The following is a 27,028-nucleotide window of genomic DNA, read 5'->3' as shown; positions in this document are numbered from 1 at the left end:
GTCCAGCACTACAGCGGTCAGGAGTCTGCAAAGTCACTCGAGAGCCTCACTCAAAGCTCCAGCAATATATTCAAGAATCCCCAGGTGAGTGACAGCAGAATATAAATTTATTAGGTTTTTACACAGAAACAGGTAGCAACGTTTCGGAATAAACTTCCTTAATCATGCATCATGCGTCGCTACCTGTTTCTGTGTAAAAACCTAATAAATTTATATTCTGCTGTCACTTACCTGTGGATTCTTGAGTATTTATAGGTATTCCAACAGAAAACAAATACGCATGCGCGAAACAGGAGCGTGCATGGATTAAGATATGAAGTAAAAAAGAATAGCGCATGCGCAGATCAAGAAGGAGGCAGATGACGTATGGTGATGTCCGCCTAACGGCCAGATTTTCAATTGGAGCTTCTTAAAACGTGATCAAGAAAGACAATTTTGTAATATGTAACTGGTTGAATTTGCAGACAATAAAAAAGGTATTTATTACGGCGATAAGTTTTTATTTACAGTACAATAGGAAAAAAAATGATGAATGAAACTCGTATTAATTTGCGACAAAGAATGTTATTATAGATAGACAACCAGGTAACTTTACCTTCACTTTAAATCAATTTGTTTATGAATAACAGAAAATGTTATAATATTGAAAAGTATTACACTGCACCACCTGACTACTTCACAATGCCTCCCGGCTGGTAACATTTTTTTTTTGTTGAGAACACGTAAAACTCAATCGTTAACATAATTTTTTTTTTTATTCAACTATTAATCCACTTGCCTCGCCCACAATACTTTTTTTTTTTTTTTTTCTTCAAGAATTAGAGCTCTATAGGCAATCGGCAGCTGTAATGTTTGCTTCTATTGTCCATAGTAGTGACAGATTTAGTGTGATCTGCCATGAGAGACCCACAATTACAGAGGCTGTGTTAGACTTAAAGGGATAGTAAACCCCCAAATTTTCTTTTATGATTCAGATAGAACATATAATTTTAAACAACTTTCCAATTTAATTCTATTATCACATTTTCTTCATTCTCTTGTTATGCATTGCACTACTGACAGGAAGCTGAAAGTATCTATTTAGCCAATCAGAAGAGATAAATGTGTGCAGGCACCAATTGGCAGCAGCTCCCACTAGTGTATATGTGCATATTCATTAACAAGGGATACTAAGAGAACAAAGCTCATTTGAAAATAGAAGTGAATTTAAAAGTGTCTTAAAATTACATGCTCTAAATAAATCATGCAAGTTTAATTTTGACTTTCCTATCCCTTTAATTTAAGAGTGTTACAGCTTCCTATTGGTTGTAGAGCTCTGCTTCATTAATAAGAAAGTCGGTCATGCCTGGGACTAATGCATGTAAGATAAGGGACAGTAAAGCGGGGTTAATTTTATTATAGAATACATGAGTACTTTTTTAGTACTCATTAAAGGTAGCTGTTAAAGATAATTTCTACTTTCATTTCAAGGGACCAGCGTTTTGTCATCCTAGTATCAAAGAATTAATAAAGTTCCAATGTAAAACACTTGGTGTAAAAAAGAAATTATGCAATAGTCTATGTGATCACGTGATTTCAATCCCGGATCGGATCATGGGGGACTGCTAACGCTACTAGGCATGCCCACCACTCCGATTCTTAATTGCGTCAAAGGGGGAGGCTGCAGGGCGCCATGTAAGGTTGGATATTCCATGCAGTCCTAACATCGTTAAAGCACCGTGCTGTTAGGAGGGCATGGAATGCCGTAACAGCGTCTAGGGGTTAAAAAAAATTGCTCTTTGTCTGCTCAGTATTATTATGGACTAGTTGTACATTACAACAAAATGTTCAAATATTTTGTTAAAATAATTGTTTGTAGTTTTTCTTAAATATTTTATTTTCACCATAAATTGAATGAATGCTTAGCTGTATAAAGTAACAAAATGGCTGTGCCACCCTTAAAGTGATGGTAAACTTGACATGTTTTAAAATTTGGTCCAGATTCTAAGCAATATTTTAGATGGACTTAAATTAATCATTGTTGTGTTTTTTTTTTTTTTTTTTATCTAGCCATGCCATTCTAATACCCTGCTCTCCACCCGTCCACTTTAAACTCATATTTATTGTGAGCTAACGGCTTGAACAATTCTCCAATCGGTGATCCAGCTACAAAAAAAGTGACGTATGGCTAGAGCACTGATTGAAGAACAGTTCAAATCGTTAGCTTACCAAAAATGAATTTTGAAGTCGGTGGCCGGAGCGTGGGGTATTCGAATGGCATGGCTAGATTAAAAAGTAAGTTACAGCTTCATTAGAAGTGATTAGTTAAAGTCCCACTAAAATAGCGATTAAATTACTGACCGGAATTTAAAGGGATAAGAAAGTCAAAATTAAACTTGCATGATTCAGATAGAGCATGTCATTTTAAGACACTTGTACATTCACTTCTATTTTCAAATGTGCTTTGTTCTCTTAGTATCCCTTGTTATAAAATGAATACGCACATATCATACACTAGTGGGAGCTGCTGCTAATTGGTGCCTGCACACATTTGTCTTTTGTGATTGGCTAAATAGATATTTTCAGCTTCCTGTCAGTAGTGCAATGCTGTCCCTCAAGCAATGGATAACAAGAGAATGAAGAAAATTTGATAATAGAATTAAATTGGAAAGTTGTTTAAAATTGTATGTTCTATCTGAATCATAAAAGAACATTTTGGGGTTTACTATCCCTTTAAAACATTTAAAGATTTGTTGTTGTTGTTGTTGTTGTTTTTTTCCCCCCATGAAACCCCAGAATGTTTAGTTAATAAAAGTGTATTATTTTACAATCTCCTAATTTAAGCAATCTTGAATAAAATTATAATTTCTATTATGTGTTTTGCACTCAAATTATTTAAAAGGACATTATAACACTTGATATGGTAGTATAAAATGATTAATCTTATATATAAAAAAAATCTCTGCAGTATACTTTTTGTAATTGTGAGCTTCCCGTTCTTGTTAGAAATAGAAGTGCAGAACACTGTTATATTCCACACAGCCATTGGCTGCACTTTCTAGTGACCTATTTATAACTCCCTGATTGGCCACAGCAGAGAAGGTAACCTAAGTTACAACATGGCAGCTCTCATTGTTTTAAGCATTTCTTTAGTGTTTAATTAATGTCCATTTAATGCTAGCAAAATACGGGATACAGGAGTTTTTAAATAAGTTGTCCTATGTCCATCCAACTGGAATTTGATTTTTGTCGGAACAATCCCTTCATAGCTTCTCTTATTTAATGAGGGGGTGTTATGTCCTTACAGCTGTCAGGTGATTTTCATAGTAATAATGATCACCCAGCAGCAAGCGCTAGACTTTTTTTTTTTTTTTTTTTTTTTTTTTTAAAGTATGCCAAATAAGTTTGGACAGTATCTTAAATACTTGATAAAATGGGTTGTCGCTCATTTGCAGAATTACACTTTTGTGCAGTTTTAAATAATATCTATTTTTTTTAATATATATATATATATATATATATTGTATTTATGTTCCTCTCATCAGCCACATCCTTATCTGGAACAACACGTGGCAGCGCTACTGTGACTATTTGGCTAAACTCTTTGCAGACATTAAACACTTAGTAAAATAATGAGGTTGTTTTAAAATAAAATTTAATGAAATATTTCATAGGACATAGTACTATAAAATGAAAGGGACTGTAAACTTAATTTTATAACTCATCTAGAGCATACATACGTATTTAAAATACTTTCCAATTTACTTTCATTATTAAACCTGCTTCTTTCTATTGGTATCCTTTGTTTGGCTGTGGGACAGGCCTATGCTTTCCTGTCCATTTTTTTTTGCTACTTATATGTGCATCCCTGTTGCTTCTTCATAGCCTACATTGATGTTTTGGGCCAATGTTATTAATGTTGAGATACACATTAACTAAGTATGAAGAAGCAAGTATTTTATCAACATGGTATTAACGTTTTTTTTTTAAGGCTCGAGTCAAAAGTTGAAAATGAAGAAAAAAATAAAGAATTAATGATGTGTATATAAATGGGAAACTTCTAAATGTGTTAGAATCTAATTGTAAACCAATGATTTATTTAATATCAGTCCTATCAGCCTTATTTCCTAAGTTATGCTATATAATTATGCAACTTTATGGTAATAAACATGGACAGTATTTTCTTTCTAATGGCAGTGAGAGTCCACAAATTCATTAATTACCTATGGGAATACAACACATGGCCACCAGGAGGAGGCAAAGGCATCCCAAGCAAAGCTTCAAATATCCCTCCTACTTCCCCTACCCTCTCAGTAATGATTTGCCTCGTCTACAAGGAGGTTGGCAGAGAGATGTGCTCTGCTGAAGATTAATTTCTTTCTTCCTTAATGGATTGTTTCCTGCAAGAAAGGACTGGGGTGTTTTAGTAGCCATATAATCTTCTTAGTAAGAGTATTGGTGAATGTTAGACACTGGATGTCACAGGAAAGCTTCCCATGCCTCCTTCCAGTTGCTGTTGCTAACCCCCCACCAGGTATACAATGTTAGTTACACTGATTTCCCTTTGTGTCACAGGTACCTGTCAGATTGATGAGCCTGCTGTCAGACCTGGAAGTTCTGTGCCTGCACAACAGTAGAGGGTAAGAAGACCTCTGAGAGTTAGTCCCTGATTCCTCTTTATTGCCTTTAAGGGCTTGTTGCCTAGTTTTGGAAAACATTTTTTTTACAAGAATAAATACATTTGGCCTGATAAACCACCGGTTGGAGCGGGCAATCTTTAGTGCAGTATTACTCTTTTATCATCTCTCCTAGTTGGAGATGAAGGGAGGTACGTGTTTTTAATAGGCAACGTAGTCTTCCCAGTTACAAGGGGAAATCTGCTGAGTGCCACAAACGCTGTTTTCTTTAACAGTCCTTTCTGGGCTTGAGGCCTTTATTGGGGTAAGGGGGAGTTGGTTTCTTGGCGCAAAAGTGCAGAGCGTGGCAAGCAGGAAGCACTAGTGCTTGGGGGTGTGTCTCATAGAAGCGTAACGTCACTCCAGAGCTGTACTGAGTTTGTCACTGTGTACACGGCAGCTGGGAAGTGGAAAAGAAAGGTGAAACATGGCACCTCTGAATTGGGGACCAGTAGTTCTCTGGAAACTTCTTTGGTCAGCCTTGTACAATATTCTGATGATTATAATTCCTTGGTTTAATGAAAAGGTTGAGATTCAGAAGAGGTAAATATTCAGTTCAGGCTTAAACAGTTAAAATTCCTGCTTATTTTCTACCTTAGAAGTTCCTGAGCCGAAAACCTGCTGAGGAATAGTGGGTGCCCAAGCTGGACATGGTTTACTAAACTAAGGTAAAGGCTCCTGAGGCATTCCCTGTCCCTTCTCTTATGGCGGATTTTATATCCAAGGAATGAAAGAAGCTGTGAGTACTTTTTTTTTTTTTTTTTTTTTTTTCCTCCTCCAAATTTGAAGAAAATGTTTCTTCTGGATTCTCATTTGGAGATGTTGAGTACGGTTCCCAAAGTGGACAGTGCTATCCCCACTCTGGCCAAGTGTACTGTTATCCCCCTAGAGCAGGGATGGGGGATGGGGAAGCTTGGCCCTACTGATGTTTCAGAACTACATTACCCATGATGTTTAGGCACTCTGAAGTCCAGTTGAGCATCATGGTAAATGTAGTTCTGAAACATCTGGAGAGCCAAGGTTCCCCATCCCCTAGAGGATAGTACATCCTTTAGAGATCCCATGGACAGAAAATTGGAAGGTTATCTGAGAATGGTGTTTTATCAAATGAGCTTACTTTTTCAGCCTGCATCGGATAACACAGTGGTGGCTGCTGCTGCTACCTTCTGGTGCGATTCCTTACCTGAGCTGAATTTAGTGGAGACTGCTTTTGGAGGTTATCCAGGACCAGATCAAGACCCTTCATTTGTCATGCCATAATGCAGCTCATTTGACTAAATGCTAAGTCTTCTGGATTTGCAATGCTGAATGCTGAAATCATGTTCAGCAGACATGGGAGTAGGTTTACCATTGTGTGGACGGACATGATCCGCTGTAGCAATCATGTCCGCCACACATCGATAAATACCGACAGCATGGTGAACTGCTTGTGCATTGCCGCCCCCTGCAGATTCATGGCCGCTAGCAGGGGGTGTCAATTAACTCCATCGTATGAGATTGGGCTGATTGCTGTACGCCGCCTCAGAGCAGGCGGACAAGTTATGGAGCAGCGGTCTTTGGACCGCTGCTTCTTAACTCCTGTTTTTGGTGAGCCTGAAGGCTAGCAAGGAAACGGAGGCAATGGGGCCGATACGGACCTTGTTAAATCGGCCCTATGGTGTCTAAGTCCAGACTGCTTTTTTGGCCTTTAAGGGTAAAACCTTATTTTGCCCAGGTTTGGATTTGATTATTTCTACAGTTACTGGAGGCAAGGGTGCCTTTCTTCCCCGGGACAAGAAAGATAAGTCCAAGGGAAGGTTTTCGGTCTCGACCTCCCAAGGGGCATATTCCTGCTTTCCAGACTTTCAGGAAGACTGGAGAAGAGAAGGGCTTTTCTGAAGTGTGTAGAGGAACTAGTTTCCATGGGGATGATTGTTCAAGTTCCACAATCAGAAAGGGGACAAGGGTTTTATTAAAATCTGTTTATAGTTCACATAAAGGAGGGAACTTTTCGCCCTATCCTAAATCTGAAATTTCTAAACAAATTTCTGTCAGTCCCTTCTTTCAAGATGGAAACCATCAGTTATTTTCTTCCCTTAGTTCAGGAGGGTCAGTTTATTACCACTGTAGATTTGAAGGATGCGTACATTCACAAAGATTATCATCAATTTCTGAGGTTTGCCTTCTTGTACATTAACTATCAGTTCATAGTTCTGCTGTTCTGTCTGGCAACAGCCCCAAGTATCTTTTTTGCGAGAGTCCTGGGAGCTTTTCTGGCGAGAGTCGGATTACAAGGGATTGCTGGGCGATTTTTATTTTTTGGTTCAGGCTCACTCTTTACATTTTAGCAAAATCTCACACGGAGAGTCTTATGTGGTATCTTCGGATTCAGGGATGGAAGGTGAATCTGGAACAGAGTTCACTTCCAAATACAGGTGTGCTTCCTGGGAACCATCATAGATTTGTTGGCCATAACATTTTTTTTTTTCCTCACAGATCTTAGGGAAAAACTTCAGGCCACCTGCCGTCCTCTTCAGTAGCTTCTATGAACATTATTCCTTTTGTTCGTTTTCATCTGAGACCTTTTCAGTTGTGTATGCTCAGACAATGGACAGAAATTATTTTGAGCTATCTCAAATAATCCATTTAGATCCAGTGACGATGGACTCCCTCTCCTGGTGGCTGCCTCAGGATCATCTGTCTCAGGGTGTCTGCTTCCTGCGACCATCCTGGGACATTCTGAGCACGGAAGTTTTATAGGATGGGGAGCTTTGTGGGGTCATCAAAGAGCGCAGGGGACTTGGCAGCCTGAAGAAGCGAAGCTTCCTATCAACATATTAGAAATAAGGGCAATTTTCAGCGAGCTGATGGTGTGGCTCCAGTTGCGTTCTGTCCATTTTATTTGATTCCAGGCAGATAACATTACGAGTTGGACGCGTTAGAAGCTCCATGGAACTTCAATCTTGTATATCTTTTTCCTCCAATTGTCCTTCCTTGAGTTATTGCTCGAATCAAACAGGAGGGTGTTTCAATGATCTTGATCGCTCCTGCGTGGCCACGCAGGACTTGGTATGCAGATATAGTAACTTGCAGCTTTAGTATTTTGGTTTCTCATAGATAATGAATTAATTTGTGGACTCTCGCTGCCATTAAAAAGAAAACATTTAATTTATGCTTACCTGATTATTTTCTTTCTTGGCAGTGAGTCCACAAACTCGCCCTGTTATGTAGTGGCGGCAGTCTTCTGGCACCTCTGTATCCCTTCTATCTCTCTACTTTCCTTATCCTCTGCTTGAATTACTTAAAGGGTAGGGCAAGTGGGAGGAATATTTGAAGCTTTGCTTGGGGTGTCTTTGCCACCTCCTGGTGGCCAGGTGTTGTATTCCCATTGTTAATTAATGAATTTGTGGAAATAACATTTCCTTGAGCATTTAATTGTTTTTTTCCAATTTACTTCTGTTATCTAACTTGCTTCATCTTTTGCTTTTCTTTGTTGAAAATCAAATCTAGGTAGGCTTAGGAACAGCAATGCACCACTGGGAGTTAGCTGCTGATTGGTGCCTCTTATCATTGTTTCACCTGCTTAGTTCAGATAGCTCTCAGTAGAGCATTGCTGATCTTTCAACAAAGCATACCACGATAATTAATCAAATGTGATAATAGAAGAAACCTGGAAAGTTGTTAAACTGTATCTTTCTGAATCATTAAAGTAAAATGTCGGGTTTCACATCCCTTTTAACATACTAGGTGATTATGAACATTTTATGATTACATTAACACAAGGCTTAAAGGGATATTAAACCCAAATTTTTTCTTTCATTCAGGTAGAGAACACAATTATAAACATATTAGCTTAATTCTTTAAGTATCCTTTGTTGAAGAAATTGCAATGCACATGGGCAAACTAATCACACGAGGCATCTGTGCAGCCACCAATCAGCAGCTACTGAGCCTATCTAGATGTTTTCAGCAAAGGATATCCAGTGAATGAAGCAAATTAGATACTAGAAGTAAATTAGAAAGCTGCTTGTTCTTTCTAAATCATGAAAGAAAAAAAAATGTTTCTCACTTCCATTTTAACAAACTTGTTCAAAATCTAGGAGCCGGAATGTTTTTTTTTGTTTTTCAGTTTTCATGTGGCGTGCATATTTTGATTTTTATATAAATGTCTCTAGGAATATTTGAATCCCAAAAAGTTAACTTGCTACAGCTGGATCCCAACAGTGAAAACGTTTAATGGGTTACTATGTGTGTGTTTATGTGTGTATGTATGTGTGTGTGTGTCTCTCTTTTCTCTATATTATAGATATATAGAGAGAGAGATCTCTTTCACTCTCACTCACTCATGTTTATTGTATTACGTTTTTGCTGTAAAGAAGGGGCATGTTATTTTTGGTATTTTAAATAAAAGGGACATTAGTACATTTCAAATTTTTTTTTTTTTGCAACACATCAGTTATTCTTTTTGCTTGGGGGGGGGGGGCTCAGTCTGGACATTGCTAACCTGTTACAGGTCTCTAAATCTTTTTGAACAGTGTTAGAATTTTAGCAATCTTTTTGTATCTGTCTGCATTTCAGATTTTAGCCACATCCCTTTTTAATTTATTGTAGTACCTAACACTTCTGATGATGATTATAATTTTCAAATTGCAAAGTGTAATGTTTCTATAGTGAATAGCAAACTCTAGAATCAAAATGCAAAATTCCACTTGGTATCTACATTTAAAGCTGTATTGTATTAATGGTTACAAATAAAACATTTTGTAAACAGAAAATTACTATTTATACTTGTTTGTGTATTTGCAGTGTGCAACTATGTCGCAACATCGGTGAGAAAGGACAGGACACTGTGACTTTTAAAGGTAACTACCTAGTACTCTTAAATTATATAAATAATGATAAACAATTATTTAATGTCTAATTTAAATTTAGGCATTCCTCCTAGTTGAATACTGAGTGTAAATGCAGTAGTTCTCAAACAAGTAGTTTTAGACTCCTAGTTCCCAATCAGGTAGTCAATTGGAAAGACATGATATAGGTCATGTGAATAAGATAAACAATACTACAATAAATCCAAAATATTGAAGTCTATGGGAAAATATGCTAATGCAGTCATGATATTCGAAAATTACCTTTTTGCGCATGTCGGATACTTTCAATTTGTAATATGTGCACTACACAATGCAGTTAGCGCACGATTGATAAATAGCACAGTTTTAAGACCAGTCTAGACAGTGTTGTGCTTGTTCAGATATTTCAATTATGAAGATTGCTGCACAGAGAAATTAAGTAACACTTTTTTTTATTTTTTTTAATATAAATGAACAGACTTTTTTTTTTTTCATTCATAATAAATCATCCTTTATTATTTTTAATTTTTTTTTGCCTTTGTCTAATATTTGAACCATGTTACCGAAGAGACTAGTATTAACAGTAATGTGTTTTTTAGGTTGACTTTTGCCAAGTTGTGTTTTGGGAATTTAATCCGTTTTATATGGAAAAGCCTAAGGAAAAACCCAGACATAGTCTTAATGTATATCCAGTACATAAACCCTTAAAAAGGAATCCCATAGTAACATCATGAGGATTATTTTGATACCAAACCTGACATGTCTGTCATATTTGGTCATCCTGTAACATAAGTGACACTGAACCCAAATTTTTTCTTTCTTGATTCAGATAAAGCATGCAGTTTTAAGCAACTTTATAATTTACTCCTATTATCAATTGTTCTTCGTTCTCTTGCTTTCTTTATTTAAAAAGGAGGGCATCTAAGCTATTTTTGGGGTTCAGAACCATGGAAAGCACTTGTTTATTGGTGGGTGAATTTATCCACCAATCAGCAAGAACAACCCAGGCTGTTCACCAGATATGGGCCGACATCTAAACTTATATTCTTGCATTTCAAATTAAGATACCAAGAGAATGAAGACAATTTGATAAACTAAATCAATTAGAAAGTTGGTTAAAATTGCATGCTCTATCTGAATCGGAAAAGAAAAACATTTGGGTTCAGTGTCCCTTTAAATAATTATGCTTGTTTGTTTAGGGTTGATTCTAGGTAAAATACATAAGGTATCGTGCTGCATATAATCCTTAGAATTCAATACACTACATATACAAGGGTGATTTGAAAAAAAATGCAAACTCTAAAATTTGCTCGTTTATACTGGAGTGATTGCTCAAAAAAACAAGTTCAGTATAAATAATCCCTATTAATTATTTACAATGCTTGTATATCTAGGGGAAATTCCTTAATATTTACGTTGGATACGATGCCTCTCTAACTCCTCACTGACTGCGGCTGATGCTGCGCTGCTAGAGCAGGGACGTCCGTGAGTGAATTCAGGAACAAAAGCACATGCGTTAGATTATAACTTACTAGAGCGCATGTGTGGCCTTAAAATGAATGGCCGGAACTACAGGGAATTGTAAAACTCAGGTTGCCCACCGTGATAGGCTAATGCAAATTATCCTTACGGATGGGTTTGGAAATACACCAAATTTACAGCAGGAGGATCAAGTCAGCAGTAATAGCGCAGCGGAGGGTATTTGGATATAATATTGTTATAAACAACCCAGTACAATGCAAAAAAGATAATGTTTGTCAATACCATCCCTTAAGGATATCCTTTTGTTTCAACTCTAATTGACATCAGGTCTCTGTCTTAAAACAGATCCACCTGTGCTGATATCTTGTCCCATAAATAACACTCTCCTGAAAAGAGAAGATTGTACCTTTTTATATCTGGTTCTCCACGTGTAGTTAGTAAAAATAATTTTAGATAGCTCTAAAAAGAAGTTGTAAATGGCATGGAAAAAGAAAAGAGAGAAAAATTATCCCCTGACATCCTAAAATCATGAGGTCATCATGACTGTGTACTAAAAACGTTTCTAAATGTAGTAGTATATATTGCCTATGTCTCAATAGAGCAGACTGTGATTGTCCCTTCTAGCATTCCTGTGACCCATTAGAACAGAGATTCAGAGTATAAATGCATACTATCTACTGTTTGTCCTCCAGCTCAATGTAACTGGAAATGGAAAATGTAACTGATTTATCCAGCTCAGCTTTGCGTTTCATGTGTGGATCACCTTTGTCATGCTAATCAGTTTAATGCTGTTTCTGTCTCTAAAGCTATCTTTCCTCCCTTTGTTTAATTAATATTAAGGAGTGCCTCAGACTTTGCTCCAGGATTTAAAGGTTTGTGTGTTTTTTACATTCTGTAGTTGTGGCGGCTAGGCCTCCTCCAGTAATGTAAACATTTTCTATTTCTGAATGTCATCCTAATGTTTTCAGGTTCCTCTTCATCCTTGCAGATGAGAATACTTGATGATGACCCTTTTAGTTTTCAGACACCTCAGATTGTTTTCTAAATGTGAGTTTTTTTATGATGATCACGGACTGATCGAAGATACCAAGTCTATCTCCTTTAACATCTTAATTCTTGCTTAAGGAGGTTTCATGTACTTTAGGTGTTCAGGACCCTAAATCATCTGAGTACAAATCTTTCAATCCAATAGTATTAATTGTTCTACCATCTTTTAACTCCAGAGGTTAGTTCCTGTTCATGAGGCTATTATTTCATTACTGTTTAATGACTGCACCAAGCTTGGTCTTCTCTTTTATTTAATCCGCTAAAGTTAAAAGGATTTTTTTCCTTTACCAGCTTTAAATGTAGTGCTTTAAAAAACTATTCTAATGGTGATGTTGCTTTTGTTTTTAGCCAAACGCACTACTATTCACATTTTGCTGGAAGCATGGTGTCTGCTTTTTGATTTAACAATTTAGCTGAGCAAATCTCAGGCTTTGTGGTTGAAAATGTTCTAATTGGCCACTTCCGTTAAGGCCAGACCTACTGTCTCAAGGTCCGTTTTTCCATCAGGATCTCAAATCATTAAATTTGTAGGTATAGAAATTGAACGCTTAGTGCTAAGTCATAGAGGTTTCTCTGACTCGGTAATTAATACTATGTTACAAGCTCGTAAATCTGTCTCTAGGAAGATGTATTATCGAGTTCGGAAAACCTATATTTCATGGTGTTCTCATAAATTCTCTTGGCATTCTTTCAGAATTCCTAGAATTCTACAGTTTCTTCAGGATGGTTTGGATAAGGATTTGTCTGCAAGTTCCTTGAAGGGACAAATCTCTGCCCTTTCTGTTTTATTTCATAGAAAGATTGCTAAACTTCCTGATATTCACTGTTTTGTACAGGCTTTAGTTCGTATTAAGCCCGTCATTAAATCAATTTCTCCTCCTTGGAGTCTTAATTTGGTTTTGAAGGTGTTACAGGCTCCTCCGTTTGAGCCTATGCTTTCTTTGGACATTAAACTACTTTCTTGGAAAGTGTTGTTCCTTTTGGCCATCTCTTCCGCTAGAAGAGTTTCTGAGCTATCTGCTCTTTCTTGTGAATCTCCTTTTCTGATTTTTAATCAGGATAAGGCGGTTTTGCGGACTTCATTTGAATTTTGACCTAAGGTTGAGTAGAGAAATTGTTGTCCCTTCCTTGTGTCCTAATCCTAAGAATTCTTTGGAAAGATCCTTACATTCTCTGGATGTGGTGAGAGCTTTGAAATATTATGTTGAAGCTACTAAAGATTTCAGGAAGACTTCTAGTTTATTTGTTATATTTCTGGTCCTAGGAAAGGTCAGAAGGCCTCTATTTCCTTGGCCTCTTGGTTAAAGCTTTTGATTCATCATGCTTATTTGGAGTCGGGTCAAGCCCCGCCTCAGAGAATTACAGCTCATTCTACTAGATCAGTCTCCACTTCGTGGGATTTTAAGAATGAATCTTCAGTTGATCAGATTTCCAAAGCAGCGACTTGGCCTCTTTGCATACATTTACTAAATTCTACCGTTTTGATGTATTTGCTTCTTCTGAAGCAGTTTTTGGTAGAAAAGTTCTTCAGGCAGCTGTTTCAGTTTGATTCTTCTGATGATGTTTTAAGTTTTTCTTTTCTTCATGAGAATAACTTATATTTTAGGTTGTGGTTTATTTTTTCAGCATATGGCTGTTTATTTTTATCCCTCCCTCTCTAGTGACTCTTGCGTGGAGTTCCACATCTTGGTTATTGATATCCCAATAGTCACTAGCTCATGGACTCTTGCCAATTACATGAAAGAAAACATAATTTATGTAAGAACTTGCCTGATTCATTTCTTTCATATTGGCAAGAATCCATGAGGCCCACCCCTTTATTTTATGGTGGTTATGATTTTTTTGTATAAAGCACAATTATTTCCAAATTCCTTTGTTGATGCTTTTTACTCCTTTCTTTATCACCCCACTACTTGGCTATTCGTTAAACTGATTTGTGGGTGTGGTGAGGGGTGTATTTATAGGCATTTTGAGGTTTGGGAAACTTTGCCCCTCCTGGTAGGATTGTATATCCCATACGTCACTAGCTCATGGACTCTTGCCAATATGAAAGAAATGAATTTATCAGGTAAGTTCTTACATAAATTATGTTTTTTTTTATTTTGCCTTTTTGACATAATTAAAGTTTATTCTAAGCATTATGGTTTTAACAGTGCTGACCAGAAGGTTTTAGTTTGTCATAGTCGGCAAAGTTGGTCTTTTGACGAGTGCTAGATTATCCTGAGAGCCTGTGGCGCCTTTAAAAATTCTGTGTTGAACCTTATTTTCAGGGCTCTTTCTTCCATTAATCTGACTGTTCATAAAATCGCCTAGTGCTGTCAGAGACTGGGAGAAGTTAAAGGGATATTAAACCAAAAAAAAATCTTTCAAGATTCAGATAGAGAAAACTATTTTTAAAAAGTTTCCAATTTACTTCTATTATAAAATTTATTTCATTCTCATGTTATTGTTTGTTGAAGATACCTAGGTAGGTAGCGTGCACATGCCTGAAGCCCTACATGACAGGAAATAGTGCTGCCATCTAGTGCTCCTGCTAATGTATAACATTGTGCAAAACTGCTGCTATATAGTGCCACAGACACGTGCACACTCTTGAGCTTACATTTCTGCTTTTCAAATAAGGATAACAAGAAAACGAGGAAAATATGATAATAGAAGTAAATTAGAAAGTTGTTTAAAATTTGATGTTTTATCTAAATCATGAAAGAAAAAAATTGGGTTTTATGTCCCTTTAAGCACGCAGTGCAGCAGACAGTGACGTGTGTTGTATGTAGGAATATATAAAAAACAATTATTAATAAAAGATCTTGTTACTCTGCATCTCCCAAGGAAAAGATTCAGAGAATCGTGCAAATAGTCCAGCTCTCCTCCTCCTTAGAGCAGCCAAGAAAGTGAAGATGTGAGTCTTCCCACACATGCAGTCTGTTGCAAAAGGCCCATAAGCTTCTCAGGCTGTGACAGCAGTTCATATTTTTTTTTTAATAACTGCCAGCAATCAAGGTCAATACTGTTAAATATGAGGGCTTTGCCTGTTATCCAGAAGAACAACATTACTTAGTGAGCACAATTGTAGCTTACTTGTAGGCAGGATAGACTGTTCAAAAATGTATTATTGCACATTTTACTACATCAGTTTACTCTTCCTGAGGTTTCTAGAATGAGGCTTACATTGACCAAATTTGCAGCTACATGTTTTTTTCTTTCATTATTCTCTAATTTCCTTCTTAATTTAAGGTGAGTCCATGGCTCCATTTATTACTTTTGGGAAATACTGAACCTGGCCACCAGGAGAAGGCAAAGACACCCCAGCCAAAGGCTTAAATATATCTCCCACTTTCCCTATACCCCAGTCATTCTTTGCCTTTCGTCACAGGAGGATGGCAGAGAAGTGTCAGAAGATTTCGGAGTTGTTCCCCAGGAGGGATATATGCCTTTCGTTATGGAACTGGCGTTTTAAGTAGTCTTGTCAGCCTCTCAGTGAGAGCATTGACAAAAGTTAGTCTGGAGATGCAGGCAGTCTCTTTCTGCGAACCCATCCAGACTGCCTGCTAACAGCTCCTTAAGCAACCAGTGTTGACGAGTTTCACAGTCTATCTTCCCTCAAGTCCATGTCAGGAGCGATGCTACAAGACTGTCACACTTGAGAGACTGTGTTTCTGTTCCATAGCATGGATTCTGGTAAGATAGTTTACATTTTTACTTATGTTGAAATTGCTGAAGAAAGGGTCACAGTGTGACTCCTTTTATCTTTATAGAATCGTGGGTTAGTATCTCCTGAGGAAGGTTATTGAACAATGGGGATTAATCAAATGTGTTTTCTTTGATTTATGCTGCTTTATGTGTGGTATTTATTTGGGCTCATAGACTGTTATGCAGTAATGGAACATGCAGGTGTTTTACCTTCACTTTGAACGCTGCACAGCTTGAAGCTTGGCGCAATTTTTCTCATAGCAGGGGCAGTCCTGCATTGCGCACCACGTGACTGGGTGTGGTCACACTTTCGTTTTCTCTTTCCTGACCAAGCTAGCTGTTGGAGAGGTTGCTTCTTCTCCGGTTGCCTGGGTCTAGGAGGTGGTGAGTGCCCCAGTCATTGGGGGTATAAAGGTGCCGTTTTTGTGAAAAATAGAAAGTGCATTTATTTGTATCCTACTGTTAGCGCAAGCTATGGAGAATCCTGATATGCTTGAGGGTACTCCCTCTATTCCTAATAGTAATACCTGTCTCTATTGTGAGAAAGCCTTGGTGTGCCCGCCCTCTCAACTATGTTCCATATTCATCAACAAGGTTATTAAGAAGGTTAACCCCTTTAGTACGACTGAGCCGTCCACCTCTGAGGACTTGCCGTCCCGTGAGGTGCATACCCATCAATCATCTCCATTGTCCCATGCAGCTTCCCGTAGCACGCCTGATCCTCTGTCTGGAAGGGAGCGTTTTACCATCAGACTTTACAGCGCAGTTAAAAGCGGCGGTGTCTGAGGCCCTTAGTGCTCTACCTCGCCCTGCTAAGTGCAATCGAAAGGTTAAACATAGCTCTCCGGTCCAGAGGACATTCAGTGATTTGGTTGATTTGTCTGCCTTTAAAGTATCCCAGGATGGGTCACATTCTGAGTTGTCAGAGGGTGACATTTCTGGATCAGTCTGCTACCTCTAGGCCTCCGGCTGCAGAGGAGCCAGCCTTTAGATTTAAAATTAAACACCTATGTTTTCTACTAAAGGAGGTTCTGTCGACAGAGGTTCCAGAGGCCAAGTTGCCTGATGAACCTTTAATCCCTTAATTAGACAGAGTGTACGAGGACAGGGTAGCCCCGCTAACTTTTCCTGTCCTTGTAAAAATGGTGAATATTATTAAAAACGAAAGGGATAGAATTGGATCTTCTTTTTCCCCTTTATCTGCCTTAAAAAATGATCCCCGGACTCTCAGCTGGAGTTGTGGGGTTTCCATCTCTAAGGTGGAGGTTTTTCCTTACTCATTAGGGAATATGTAGGTTCAGTGGAGTTCTAGTTCCGTTGGCTTTTTTTTTTTAGTAGTGGCCAACCGTGTGATCGTTTGTTCAGTTATATGTCTGTTAGGACTGTACAGTTCATTGTAAAGATGCGTCTGCTGTTTGTTTTTTGCTGCCTGGGAGTTTGGAGATGCCCACAATGGGCGGGGCTAAGTTACGCGCCATGGTTGCGCAATCCTTGTCTCCTTTTCATGGTGGTTTTAGTGACAGGTTTTTCTGGGCTCCGAAAACCTTCTCTTCTGAGTTGTGATTATGCAGCAGAGAGGTTTCTAGCTTTCAGGAGAATCTTTATGCTTTTCTATGCCGCACTAGACGTCTGCGAACATGAGCAGCGCCTGTATACAGAGGACAGGCTTCTATTTTTTTTTTTTTGCACTGATATTCAGTGCTGCGGATACCTTCTCTGCTGCCAGGTGAACATAGGCAGCAGAGAGGATTATCATAATCAGTATGAGTTTCAGTGCTCTGGATAACTTTTGGCTGCTTTGAAGCTCACGCAGCAGAGAGGTTTTACTCTAAGTACGGATCAAGCGTACTGAGTAGTCTGATGCCGTCTCTACTGTGTTGTTTAATATAGCAGAGAGGCTTCACGCAATACCTAATTATCTTTGAGTAGTCAATACAACTATTATTTATTTATGGTTATGTTTTCATTCGTTATCTGAATGAATCCCTACAACGTTTATATGGGGTCTTGAGATCTTTATATCTCTTCATGACTTTTTGTGTTAAAAATATCAATGGTGTTTTTAACTCCTAAAGAGACAGTACCATCCGTTGTTTTCAAACAATTTGTTACTTACTCAGGATCTAAGAGTCCTTTTCTCCTTATTTATGGCATGTACAATGTAAAGGAACTGGGTCAGAAATTTTTCCTTTATCATTTAAAGTCACAGTAACAATTTTAATTTAAAAAAAAAAAGTGAATAAGGAGGTTATTCTTGGTACGTCTTGACACTTCGATGATTTAAATAATGTCTCCATGTATTATGAGATATTTTTGTGTTTCTCCAACATAGGTGTGTCCGGTCCACGGCGTCATCCTTACTTGTGGGATATTCTCTTCCCCAACAGGAAATGGCAAAGAGCCCAGCAAAGCTGGTCACATGATCCCTCCTAGGCTCCGCCTTCCCCAGTCATTCTCTTTGCCGTTGCACAGGCAACATCTCCACGGAGATGGCTCAGAGTTTTTTGGTGTTTAAATGTAGTTTTTATTCTTCAATCAAGAGTTTGTTATTTTAAAATAGTGCTGGTATGTACTATTTACTCTGAAACAGGAAAGAGATGAAGATTTCTGTTTGTAAGAGGAAAATGATTTTAGCAACCGTTACTAAAATCGATGGCTGTTTCCACACAGGACTGTTGAGAGGAATTAACTTCAGTTGGGGGAAACAGTGAGCAGACTTTGGCTGCTTGAGGTATGACACATTTCTAACAAGACTTGGTAATGCTGGAAGCTGTCATTTTCCCTATGGGATCCGGTAAGCCATTTTCTTAATTTTCAATATAAGAATAAAAGGGCTTTACAAGGGCTTTAAAGACTGGTAGACATTTTTCTGGGCCAAAACGATTACTTTATAAGCATATTTAAGGGTTTATAACTTTGGAGAGTTATTTTAATCTTGGGAATTTTATTTAAAAAAACGGCAGGCACTGTATTGGACACCTTTTTCACTGGGGGCCTTTTCTAGTCATAGGCAGAGCCTCATTTTCGCGCCACTAATGCGCAGTTGTTTTTGAGAAGAAAGGCATGCAGATGCATGTGTGAGGAGCTCAGATCCACTGAAAAAGCTTATTGAAGGCGTCATTTGGTATCGTATTCCCCTCTGGGCTTGGTTGGGTCTCAGCAAAGCAGATACCAGGGACTGTATAGGGGTTAAATGTAAAAACGGCTCCGGTTCCGTTATTTTAAGAGCTAAAGCTTTCAAATTTGGTGTGCAATACTTTTAAGGCTTTATGACTCTGTGGTGAAATTTTGGTGAATTTTGAACATTTCCTTCATACTTTTGCGTATATTCAGTAAAAAAGTGTGTTCAGTTTAAAATTTAAAGAGACAGTAACGGTTTTATTTTAAAACGTTTTTTGTGCTTTGTTATCAAGTTTATGCCTATTAACATGTCTGAACTATCAGATAAACGATGTTCTGTATGTTCGGAAGCCAAGGTTCCTCTCCATTTAAATATATGTGATGAATGTGACAAACAAAGTAGGGACAATGATGCCACTGATAAGGAATCATTTTGGGCAACATTATTAAGTGAGGGGAGTAAGCATGGTACTGCATCATCTCCTTCTATGTCTACACCAGTCTTGCCCACTCAGGAGGTCCCTAGTGAATCTAGTGCGCCAATCCTCCTTACTATGCAACAATTAACGGCTGTAATGGATAATTCTATTAAAAACATTTTAGCCAAAATGCCCACTTATCAGCGAAAGCGCGACTGCTCTGTTTTAGATACTGAAGAGCATGAGGACGCTGATGATAATGGTTCTGACATGCCCTTACACCAGTCTGAAGGGGCTAGGGAGGTTTTGTCTGAGGGAGAAATTTCAGATTCAGGAAAAATTTCTCAACAAGCTGAACCTGACGTTATTACATTTAAATTTAAATTGGAACATCTCCGCGCTCTGCTTAAGGAGGTGTTATCTACTCTGGATGATTGTGACAATTTGGTCATTCCAGAGAAATTATGTAAGATGGACAGGTTCCTAGAGGTCCCGGTGCCCCCCGAAGCTTTTCCTATACCCAAGCGGGTGGCGGACATTGTAAATAAAGAATGGGAAAGGCCCGGCATACCTTTTGTCCCTCCCCCTATATTTAAGAAATTATTTCCTATGGTCGACCCCAGGAAGGACTTATGGCAGACAGTCCCCAAGGTCGAGGGGGCGGTTTCTACTCTAAACAAACGCACCACTATCCCTATAGAAGATAGTTGTGCTTTCAAAGATCCTATGGATAAAAAATTAGAGGGTTTGCTTAAAAAGATGTTTGTTCAGCAAGGTTACCTTCTACAACCAATTTCATGCATTGTTCCTGTCACTACAGCAGCGTGTTTCTGGTTCGAAGAACTAGAAAAGTCGCTCAATAAACAATCTTCTTATGAGGAGGTTATGGACAGAGTTCAAGCACTTAAATTGGCTAACTCTTTTACCTTAGACGCCACTTTGCAATTAGCTAGATTAGCGGCGAAAAATTCAGGTTTTGCTATTGTGGCGCGCAGAGCGCTTTGGCTAAAGTCTTGGTCAGCGGATGTGTCCTCCAAGAACAAATTGCTTAACATCCCTTTCAAGGGGAAAACGCTGTTTGGCCCTGACTTGAAAGAGATTATTTCAGACATCACTGGGGGAAAGGGCCACGCCCTTCCTCAGGATAGGTCTTTTAAGGCTAAAAATAAAACAAATTTTCGTCCCTTTCGCAGAAACGGACCAGCCTCAAATTCTACATCCTCTAAGCAAGAGGGTAATTCTTCTCAAACCAAGCCAGCCTGGAGACCGATGCAAGGCTGGAACAAAGGTAAGCAGGCCAAGAAGCCCGCTACCAAGACAGCATGAGATGCTGGCCTCCGATCCGGGACCGGATCTGGTGGGGGGCAGACTCTCTCTCTTCGCTCAGGCTTGGGCAAGAGATGTTCAGGATCCTTGGGCGCTAGAAATAGTTTCTCAAGGTTATCTCCTGGAATTCAAGGAACTACCCCCAAGGGGAAGGTTCCACAGGTCTCAATTGTCTTCAGACCACATAAAAAGACAGGCATTCTTACATTGTGTAGAAGACCTGTTAAAAATGGGAGTGATTCATCCTGTTCCATTAGGAGAACAAGGGATGGGGTTTTACTCCAATCTGTTCATAGTTCCCAAAAAAGAGGGAACATTCAGGCCAATTTTGGATCTCAAGATCCTAAACAAATTTCTCAAGGTCCCATCGTTCAAGATGGAAACCATTCGGACAATTCTTCCTACCATCCAGGAAGGTCAATTCATGACCACGGTGGATTTAAAGGATGCGTATCTACATATTCCTATCCACAAGGAACATCATCGGTTCCTAAGATTCGCCTTTCTGGACAAGCATTACCAGTTTGTGGCACTTCCATTCGGACTAGCCACTGCTCCAAGAATTTTCACAAAGGTACTAGGGTCCCTTCTAGCGGTGCTAAGGCCAAGGGGCATTGCAGTAGTACCCTACTTGGACGACATACTGATTCAAGCGTCGTCTCTACCACAAGCAAAGGCTCATACGGACATTGTCCTAGCCTTTCTCAGATCTCACGGGTGGAAAGTGAACGTAGAAAAAAGTTCTCTATTCCCGTCAACAAGAGTTCCCTTCTTGGGAACAATAATAGACTCCTTGGAAATGAAGATTTTTCTGACAGAAGCCAGAAAATCAAAACTTCTAAGCTCTTGTCAAGTACTTCATTCTGTTCTTCTTCCTTCCATAGCGCAGTGCATGGAAGTAATAGGTTTGATGGTTGCGGCAATGGACATAGTTCCTTTTGCGCGAATTCATCTAAGACCATTACAACTGTGCATGCTCAGACAGTGGAATGGGGATTATACAGATTTGTCCCCGACGATCCAAGTAGATCAGAGGACCAGAGATTCACTCCGTTGGTGGCTGACCCTGGACAACCTGTCCCAAGGGATGAGCTTCAGAAGACCAGAGTGGGTCATTGTAACGACCGACGCCAGCCTGGTGGGCTGGGGCGCGGTCTGGAAACACCTGAAGGCTCAGGGTCTATGGTCTCGGGAAGAATCTCTTCTCCCGATAAAAATTCTGGTACTGAGAGCGATATTCAATGCTCTCAAGGCTTGGCCTCAACTAGCAAAGGCCAAATTCATAAGGTTTCAATCAGACAACATGACTGTTGCATATATCAACCATCAGGGGGGAACAAGGGGTTCCCTGGCGATGGAAGAAGTGACCAAAGTAATTCAATGGGCGGAGCTTCACTCCTGCCACTTGCAGTGTTAATTTTGGCAGCAAATTTCTATTTAGTCTTAGTTTTAGTCTTTTGACTAAAATTCCATTTTAGTTTTAGTCGTATTTTAGTCATCTGAATTGCTTTAGTTTTAGTCTAGTTTTAGTCGACTGAATCTCCAGTAGATTTTAGTCGACTAAAATCTTAGGGGTGTAGTTAAAGTTTAATGCATTATTTAAGCATTTCCCTATAATTTGCAAACTGATTATATACTCCAGGAGTAAACATAACACCTGTTAATATTTATGGTATTAAGGTTTAAACATGCAATACAGACACAGATTTAGCCATTGTGATATGTAACATCTTTATTAAGCTTAAAATTAAATAAAACCAAGTTTCATAAACAGTAATTGGATATGGATTGATTATAACACCTTGCATAAAATGTTTTTGTCAGCAAATTTTGATTTAGTTTTAGTCATAGTCTTTTGACTAAAATGTCATTTTGATTTAGTTTTAGTCATAGTCTTTTGACTAAAATGCCATTTTAGTTTTAGTCGTATTTTAGTCACCAGAATTTCTTTAGTTTTATAATCATTTTAGTCTAGTTTTAGTCTATGAAATTAACACTGGCCACTTGTCTGCAATCCACATCCCAGGAGTGGAAAATTGGGAAGCGGATTTTCTGAGTCGTCAGACATTTCATCCGGGGGAGTGGGAACTCCATCCGGAAATCTTTGCCCAAATAACTCAATTATGAGGCATTCCAGACATGGATCTGATGGCGTCTCGTCAGAACTTCAAGGTTCCTTGCTACGGGTCCAGATCCAGGGATCACAAGGCGACTCTAGTAGATGCACTAGTAGCGCCCTGGACCTTCAACCTAGCTTATGTGTTCCCACCGTTTCCTCTCATTCCCAGGCTGGTAGCCAGGATCAATCAGGAGAGGGCTTCGGTGATCTTGATAGCTCCTGCGTAGCCACGCAGAACTTGGTATGCAGACCTGGTGAATATGTCATCGGCTCCACCATGGAAGCTACCTTTGAGACGGGACCTTCTTGTTCAAGGTCCGTTCGAACATCCGAATCTGGCATCACTCCAACTGACTGCTTGGAGATTGAACGCTTGATTTTATCAAAGCGTGGGTTCTCAGATTCTGTCATTGATACTCTTATTCAGGCTAGAAAGCCTGTAACTAGGAAAATTTACCATAAAGTATGGAAGAAATATATCTGTTGGTGCGAATCGAAAGGATTCCCATGGAACAGGGTAAAAATTCCTAAGATTCTATCCTTTCTACAAGAGGGGTTGGAGAAAGGATTATCTGCAAGTTCTTTGAAGGGACAGATTTCTGCTTTATCTGTTTTACTTCACAAGAAGCTGGCGGCTGTGCCAGATGTTCAGGCTTTTGTTCAGGCTCTGGTTAGAATCAAGCCTGTTTACAAACCTTTGACTCCTCCTTGGAGTCTCAATTTAGTTCTTTCAGTTCTTCAAGGGGTTCCGTTTGAACCCTTACATTCCGTAGATATTAAGTTATTATCTTGGAAAGTTTTATTTTTGGTTGCAATTTCTTCTGCTAGAATAGTTTCAGAGTTATCTGCTCTGCAGTGTTCTCTTCCTTATCTGGTGTTCCATGCAGATAAGGTGGTTTTGCGTACTAAACCTGGTTTTCTTCCGAAAGTTGTTTCTAATAAAAATATTAACCAGGAGATAGTTGTGCCTTCTTTGTGTCCGAATCCAGTTTCAAAGAAGGAACGTTTGTTGCACAATTTGGATGTAGTTCGTGCTCTAAAATTCTATTTAGAGGCTACAAAGGATTTCAGACAAACATCTTCCTTGTTTGTTGTTTATTCTGGTAAAAGGAGAGGTCATAAAGCAACTTCTACCTCTCTCTCTTTTTGGCTTAAAAGCATCATCAGATTGGCTTATGAGACTGCCGGACGGCAGCCTCCTGAAAGAATCACAGCTCATTCCACTAGGGCTGTGGCTTCCACATGGGCCTTCAAGAACGAGGCTTCTGTTGATCAGATATGTAAGGCAGCGACTTGGTCTTCACTGCACACTTTTACCAAATTTTACAAATTTGATACTTTTGCTTCTTCTGAGGCTATTTTTGGGAGAAAGGTTTTGCAAGCCGTGGTGCCTTCCATCTAGGTGACCTGATTTGCTCCCTCCCATCATCCGTGTCCTAAAGCTTTGGTATTGGTTCCCACAAGTAAGGATGACGCCGTGGACTGGACACACCTATGTTGGAGAAAACAGAATTTATGTTTACCTGATAAATTACTTTCTCCAACGGTGTGTCCGGTCCACGGCCCGCCCTGGTTTTTTAATCAGGTCTGATGATTTAATTTCTCTAACTACAGTCACCACGGTATCATATGATTTCTCCTATGCAAATATTCCTCCTTTACGTCGGTCGAATGACTGGGGAAGGCGGAGCCTAGGAGGGATCATGTGACCAGCTTTGCTGGGCTCTTTGCCATTTCCTGTTGGGGAAGAGAATATCCCACAAGTAAGGATGACGCCGTGGACCGGACACACCGTTGGAGAAAGTAATTTATCAGGTAAACATAAATTCTGTTTTTTTTTTTTAAAAAAAAAAGAGAAAAAAAAAGTGATTTTTTCAGAGCTGACATTGCCTTGGATGTTGAAGCTTTTGGGCAATGTTCATTATTTATGCAGCCTTCCCCTCAAGTGTCCTAAAATCTTAGCGTCCGTTCATCCAGTACCCTGCGCTTCCTTCTCGACTCCTTTTGGGGTTATCTTGCTAGACATCACTCACTGAATATTTATTCTTCCTCTTGCGCTCTCCCTGCAGCATGGGAAAAGCCGACAACACACCTGACAAGCCCAGATGGAAATGAAGTTTCTGTCACTGTAGACTACTTGTTTAGAGGTTTCCTCCAGGTACATGAGGACAGGATACTTCGGTAGTAAAATTTCAGTCCTGGCGGTATGATTCCTCACGCTGATACTGAAGGTTTAAAGGGACACTGTACACAAATTTTTTCTTTCGTGATTCAGATAGAGCATGAAATTTTAAGCAACTTTCTAATTTACTCTTATCAAATTTTCTTCATTCTCTTGGTATCTTTATTTGAAATGCACAAATGTAAGTTTAGATGCCGGCCCATTTTTGGTGAACAACCTGGGTTGTCCTTGCTGATTGGTGGATAAATTCATCCACCAATAAAAAATTGCTGTCCAGAGTACTGAAACCAAAAAAAGCTTAGATGCCTTCTTTTTCAAATAAAGACAGCAAGAGAATGAAGAAAAATTGATAATAGGAGCAAATTAGAAAGTTGCTTAAAATTGCATGCTCTTTCTGAATTACAAAAGACAAAATTTGGGTTCAGTGTCCCTTTAAGCTAACTCTGCTCCCAGTTATTGAGATTTTTAGCTACTCAGGAACGACATTTTGGTCATTGCTTAGTTGTTCTGGAACCAAGAAGCGGTACTGAGAGATGTAAGTGAATGGGTATTACCATTTTCTATATTGACTGAGCAGTTCTTAGTAGAAGACTTCTCAAGGAGTCTTGGAAGACAATTCCATAATGACCAGGAGACTCCTATCCCTATAGAGGATAGCTATTGCCTTTCAGGATCCAATAGATATAGGGGTTGTGGGTTTGTTCCAGGTTAGTATTACTACCTTTTAGGCAGCATACTGGCTCATATGTTGTCTGGTTCTCTTCAGACCAATAGTGCCTAGGATATAGCTCAGTCTACTAGGATACTGGGGCTGAGCCCTGTAGCAACTCAATGGTTGCAGGTTTGGGTTCCAGTGAGGACCCTTATGGGTGTTTTACCGTGCTTTACGGGTATTTATATTTTTCCTCCGGGGGAGTGGGAACTCCATCCGGAAGTGTTTTCCAATCTGATTCTCAAGTGGGGTCAGTCGGGATTGGATTTCATGACGCCTTGCCAGAATGCCAATCTACCGAGATACAGGTCGAGGTCCAGGGACCTCCAGACGAAACTGATAGATGCTCTGGCGGTCCCTTGGTTTTTCAATCTTGCATACCCTTTTCCTCCGTTAGCGCTTCTTCCTCGAGTCATTGCCAGAATCAGACAGGAGAGAGCATCAGTGATCCTCTTTGCTCCTGCGTGGCTTCGCAGTATTTGGTATGCAGATCTGGTGACATGTTCCTGCCACCTTGGAGGTTTCCTTTGAGGAAGGACCTTCTCATTCAAGGGCCCTTCCTTTACCAAAATCTGGTTTCTCTGAAGCTGACTGCTTGGAGATTGAACGCTTGGTCCTCTCCAAGCGGGGGTTTTCTGATTCGGTCATAAGAGACCATGATCTAGGTTCGTAAACCTGTGACTAGAAAGATTTTCCATAAGATATGGCATAAATATCTTTATTGAGAGAAAACTGCTCGTTAGCACCGCAAAGCCTCTAACGCAAAACACGTAATTTGGGCCATAGTGAGTCAAGATCTTGAATTGCGGCACCCGGTTGGAAGGTGATAGCCGACAACCTGAAGGGACTGCATATAAAAAGCTGACTGCCAGAGAGTTTGGAGTATTAAGGCATGTTTTTAACTGCTATCTTGTAAGATAGCAATACTGTTTGTCCTGTGTGTACTTTAAATAAATGCTGTTATTCGAGGTTGCACCTGTCCCCTTTTCTATCTTAATGTTAAGAAAGCACCTGATTTATAATCTAGCCCATAATGGGTCAAAAAATTTGGTGTATTTTGGATTTTTGGAGAGGTAAAATAACTGATGAAAATTGTGCCCTAATTTTGTTAAAATATTTATTGGGCAATAATGTAATGTGAGGCATAAAATTGAAAATTCATCAGTTAAATGAATACTTATTACATATTTAGCTTTGATGATGTTATCTGCAGTTTATGAAACGATAGACCTGAAACACATTCTGTCCTGAATGTAGATGAAATACTGACTCCACATTTAAGTCTGTCAAACGGTCTGGATTTGGGGATTTTATGAAAAATAGAAACTGAGGCGTGGGTAACCGTAACATTGTGTAGTTGTTGCAGAGAAGCCAACCATTAAAGGGATAGCAAAGTCAAAATTAAACTTACAAGATTCAGATAGAGCATGTCATTTGAAGACACTAT

The 27,028-nt window shown here is 39.1% G+C and overlaps 1 protein-coding gene across 1 annotated transcript in view; it reads left to right on the top strand.

The window, feature by feature from the left end:
• The window catches only part of THOC2 (THO complex subunit 2), an 889,387-nt gene that overhangs the window by 2,744 nt on the left and 859,615 nt on the right, over window positions 1-27,028 (top strand). The window contains 1 exon segment of the mRNA XM_053699115.1: window positions 9,441-9,496. Within this exon segment, the coding sequence (XP_053555090.1) occupies window positions 9,441-9,496 (56 nt within the window).

Source organism: Bombina bombina, chromosome 1 (genome assembly GCF_027579735.1).
Source record: "Bombina bombina isolate aBomBom1 chromosome 1, aBomBom1.pri, whole genome shotgun sequence".
Classification (NCBI taxonomy): domain Eukaryota; kingdom Metazoa; phylum Chordata; class Amphibia; order Anura; family Bombinatoridae; genus Bombina; species Bombina bombina.
This window is presented reverse-complemented; position numbering and strand designations above follow the sequence as displayed.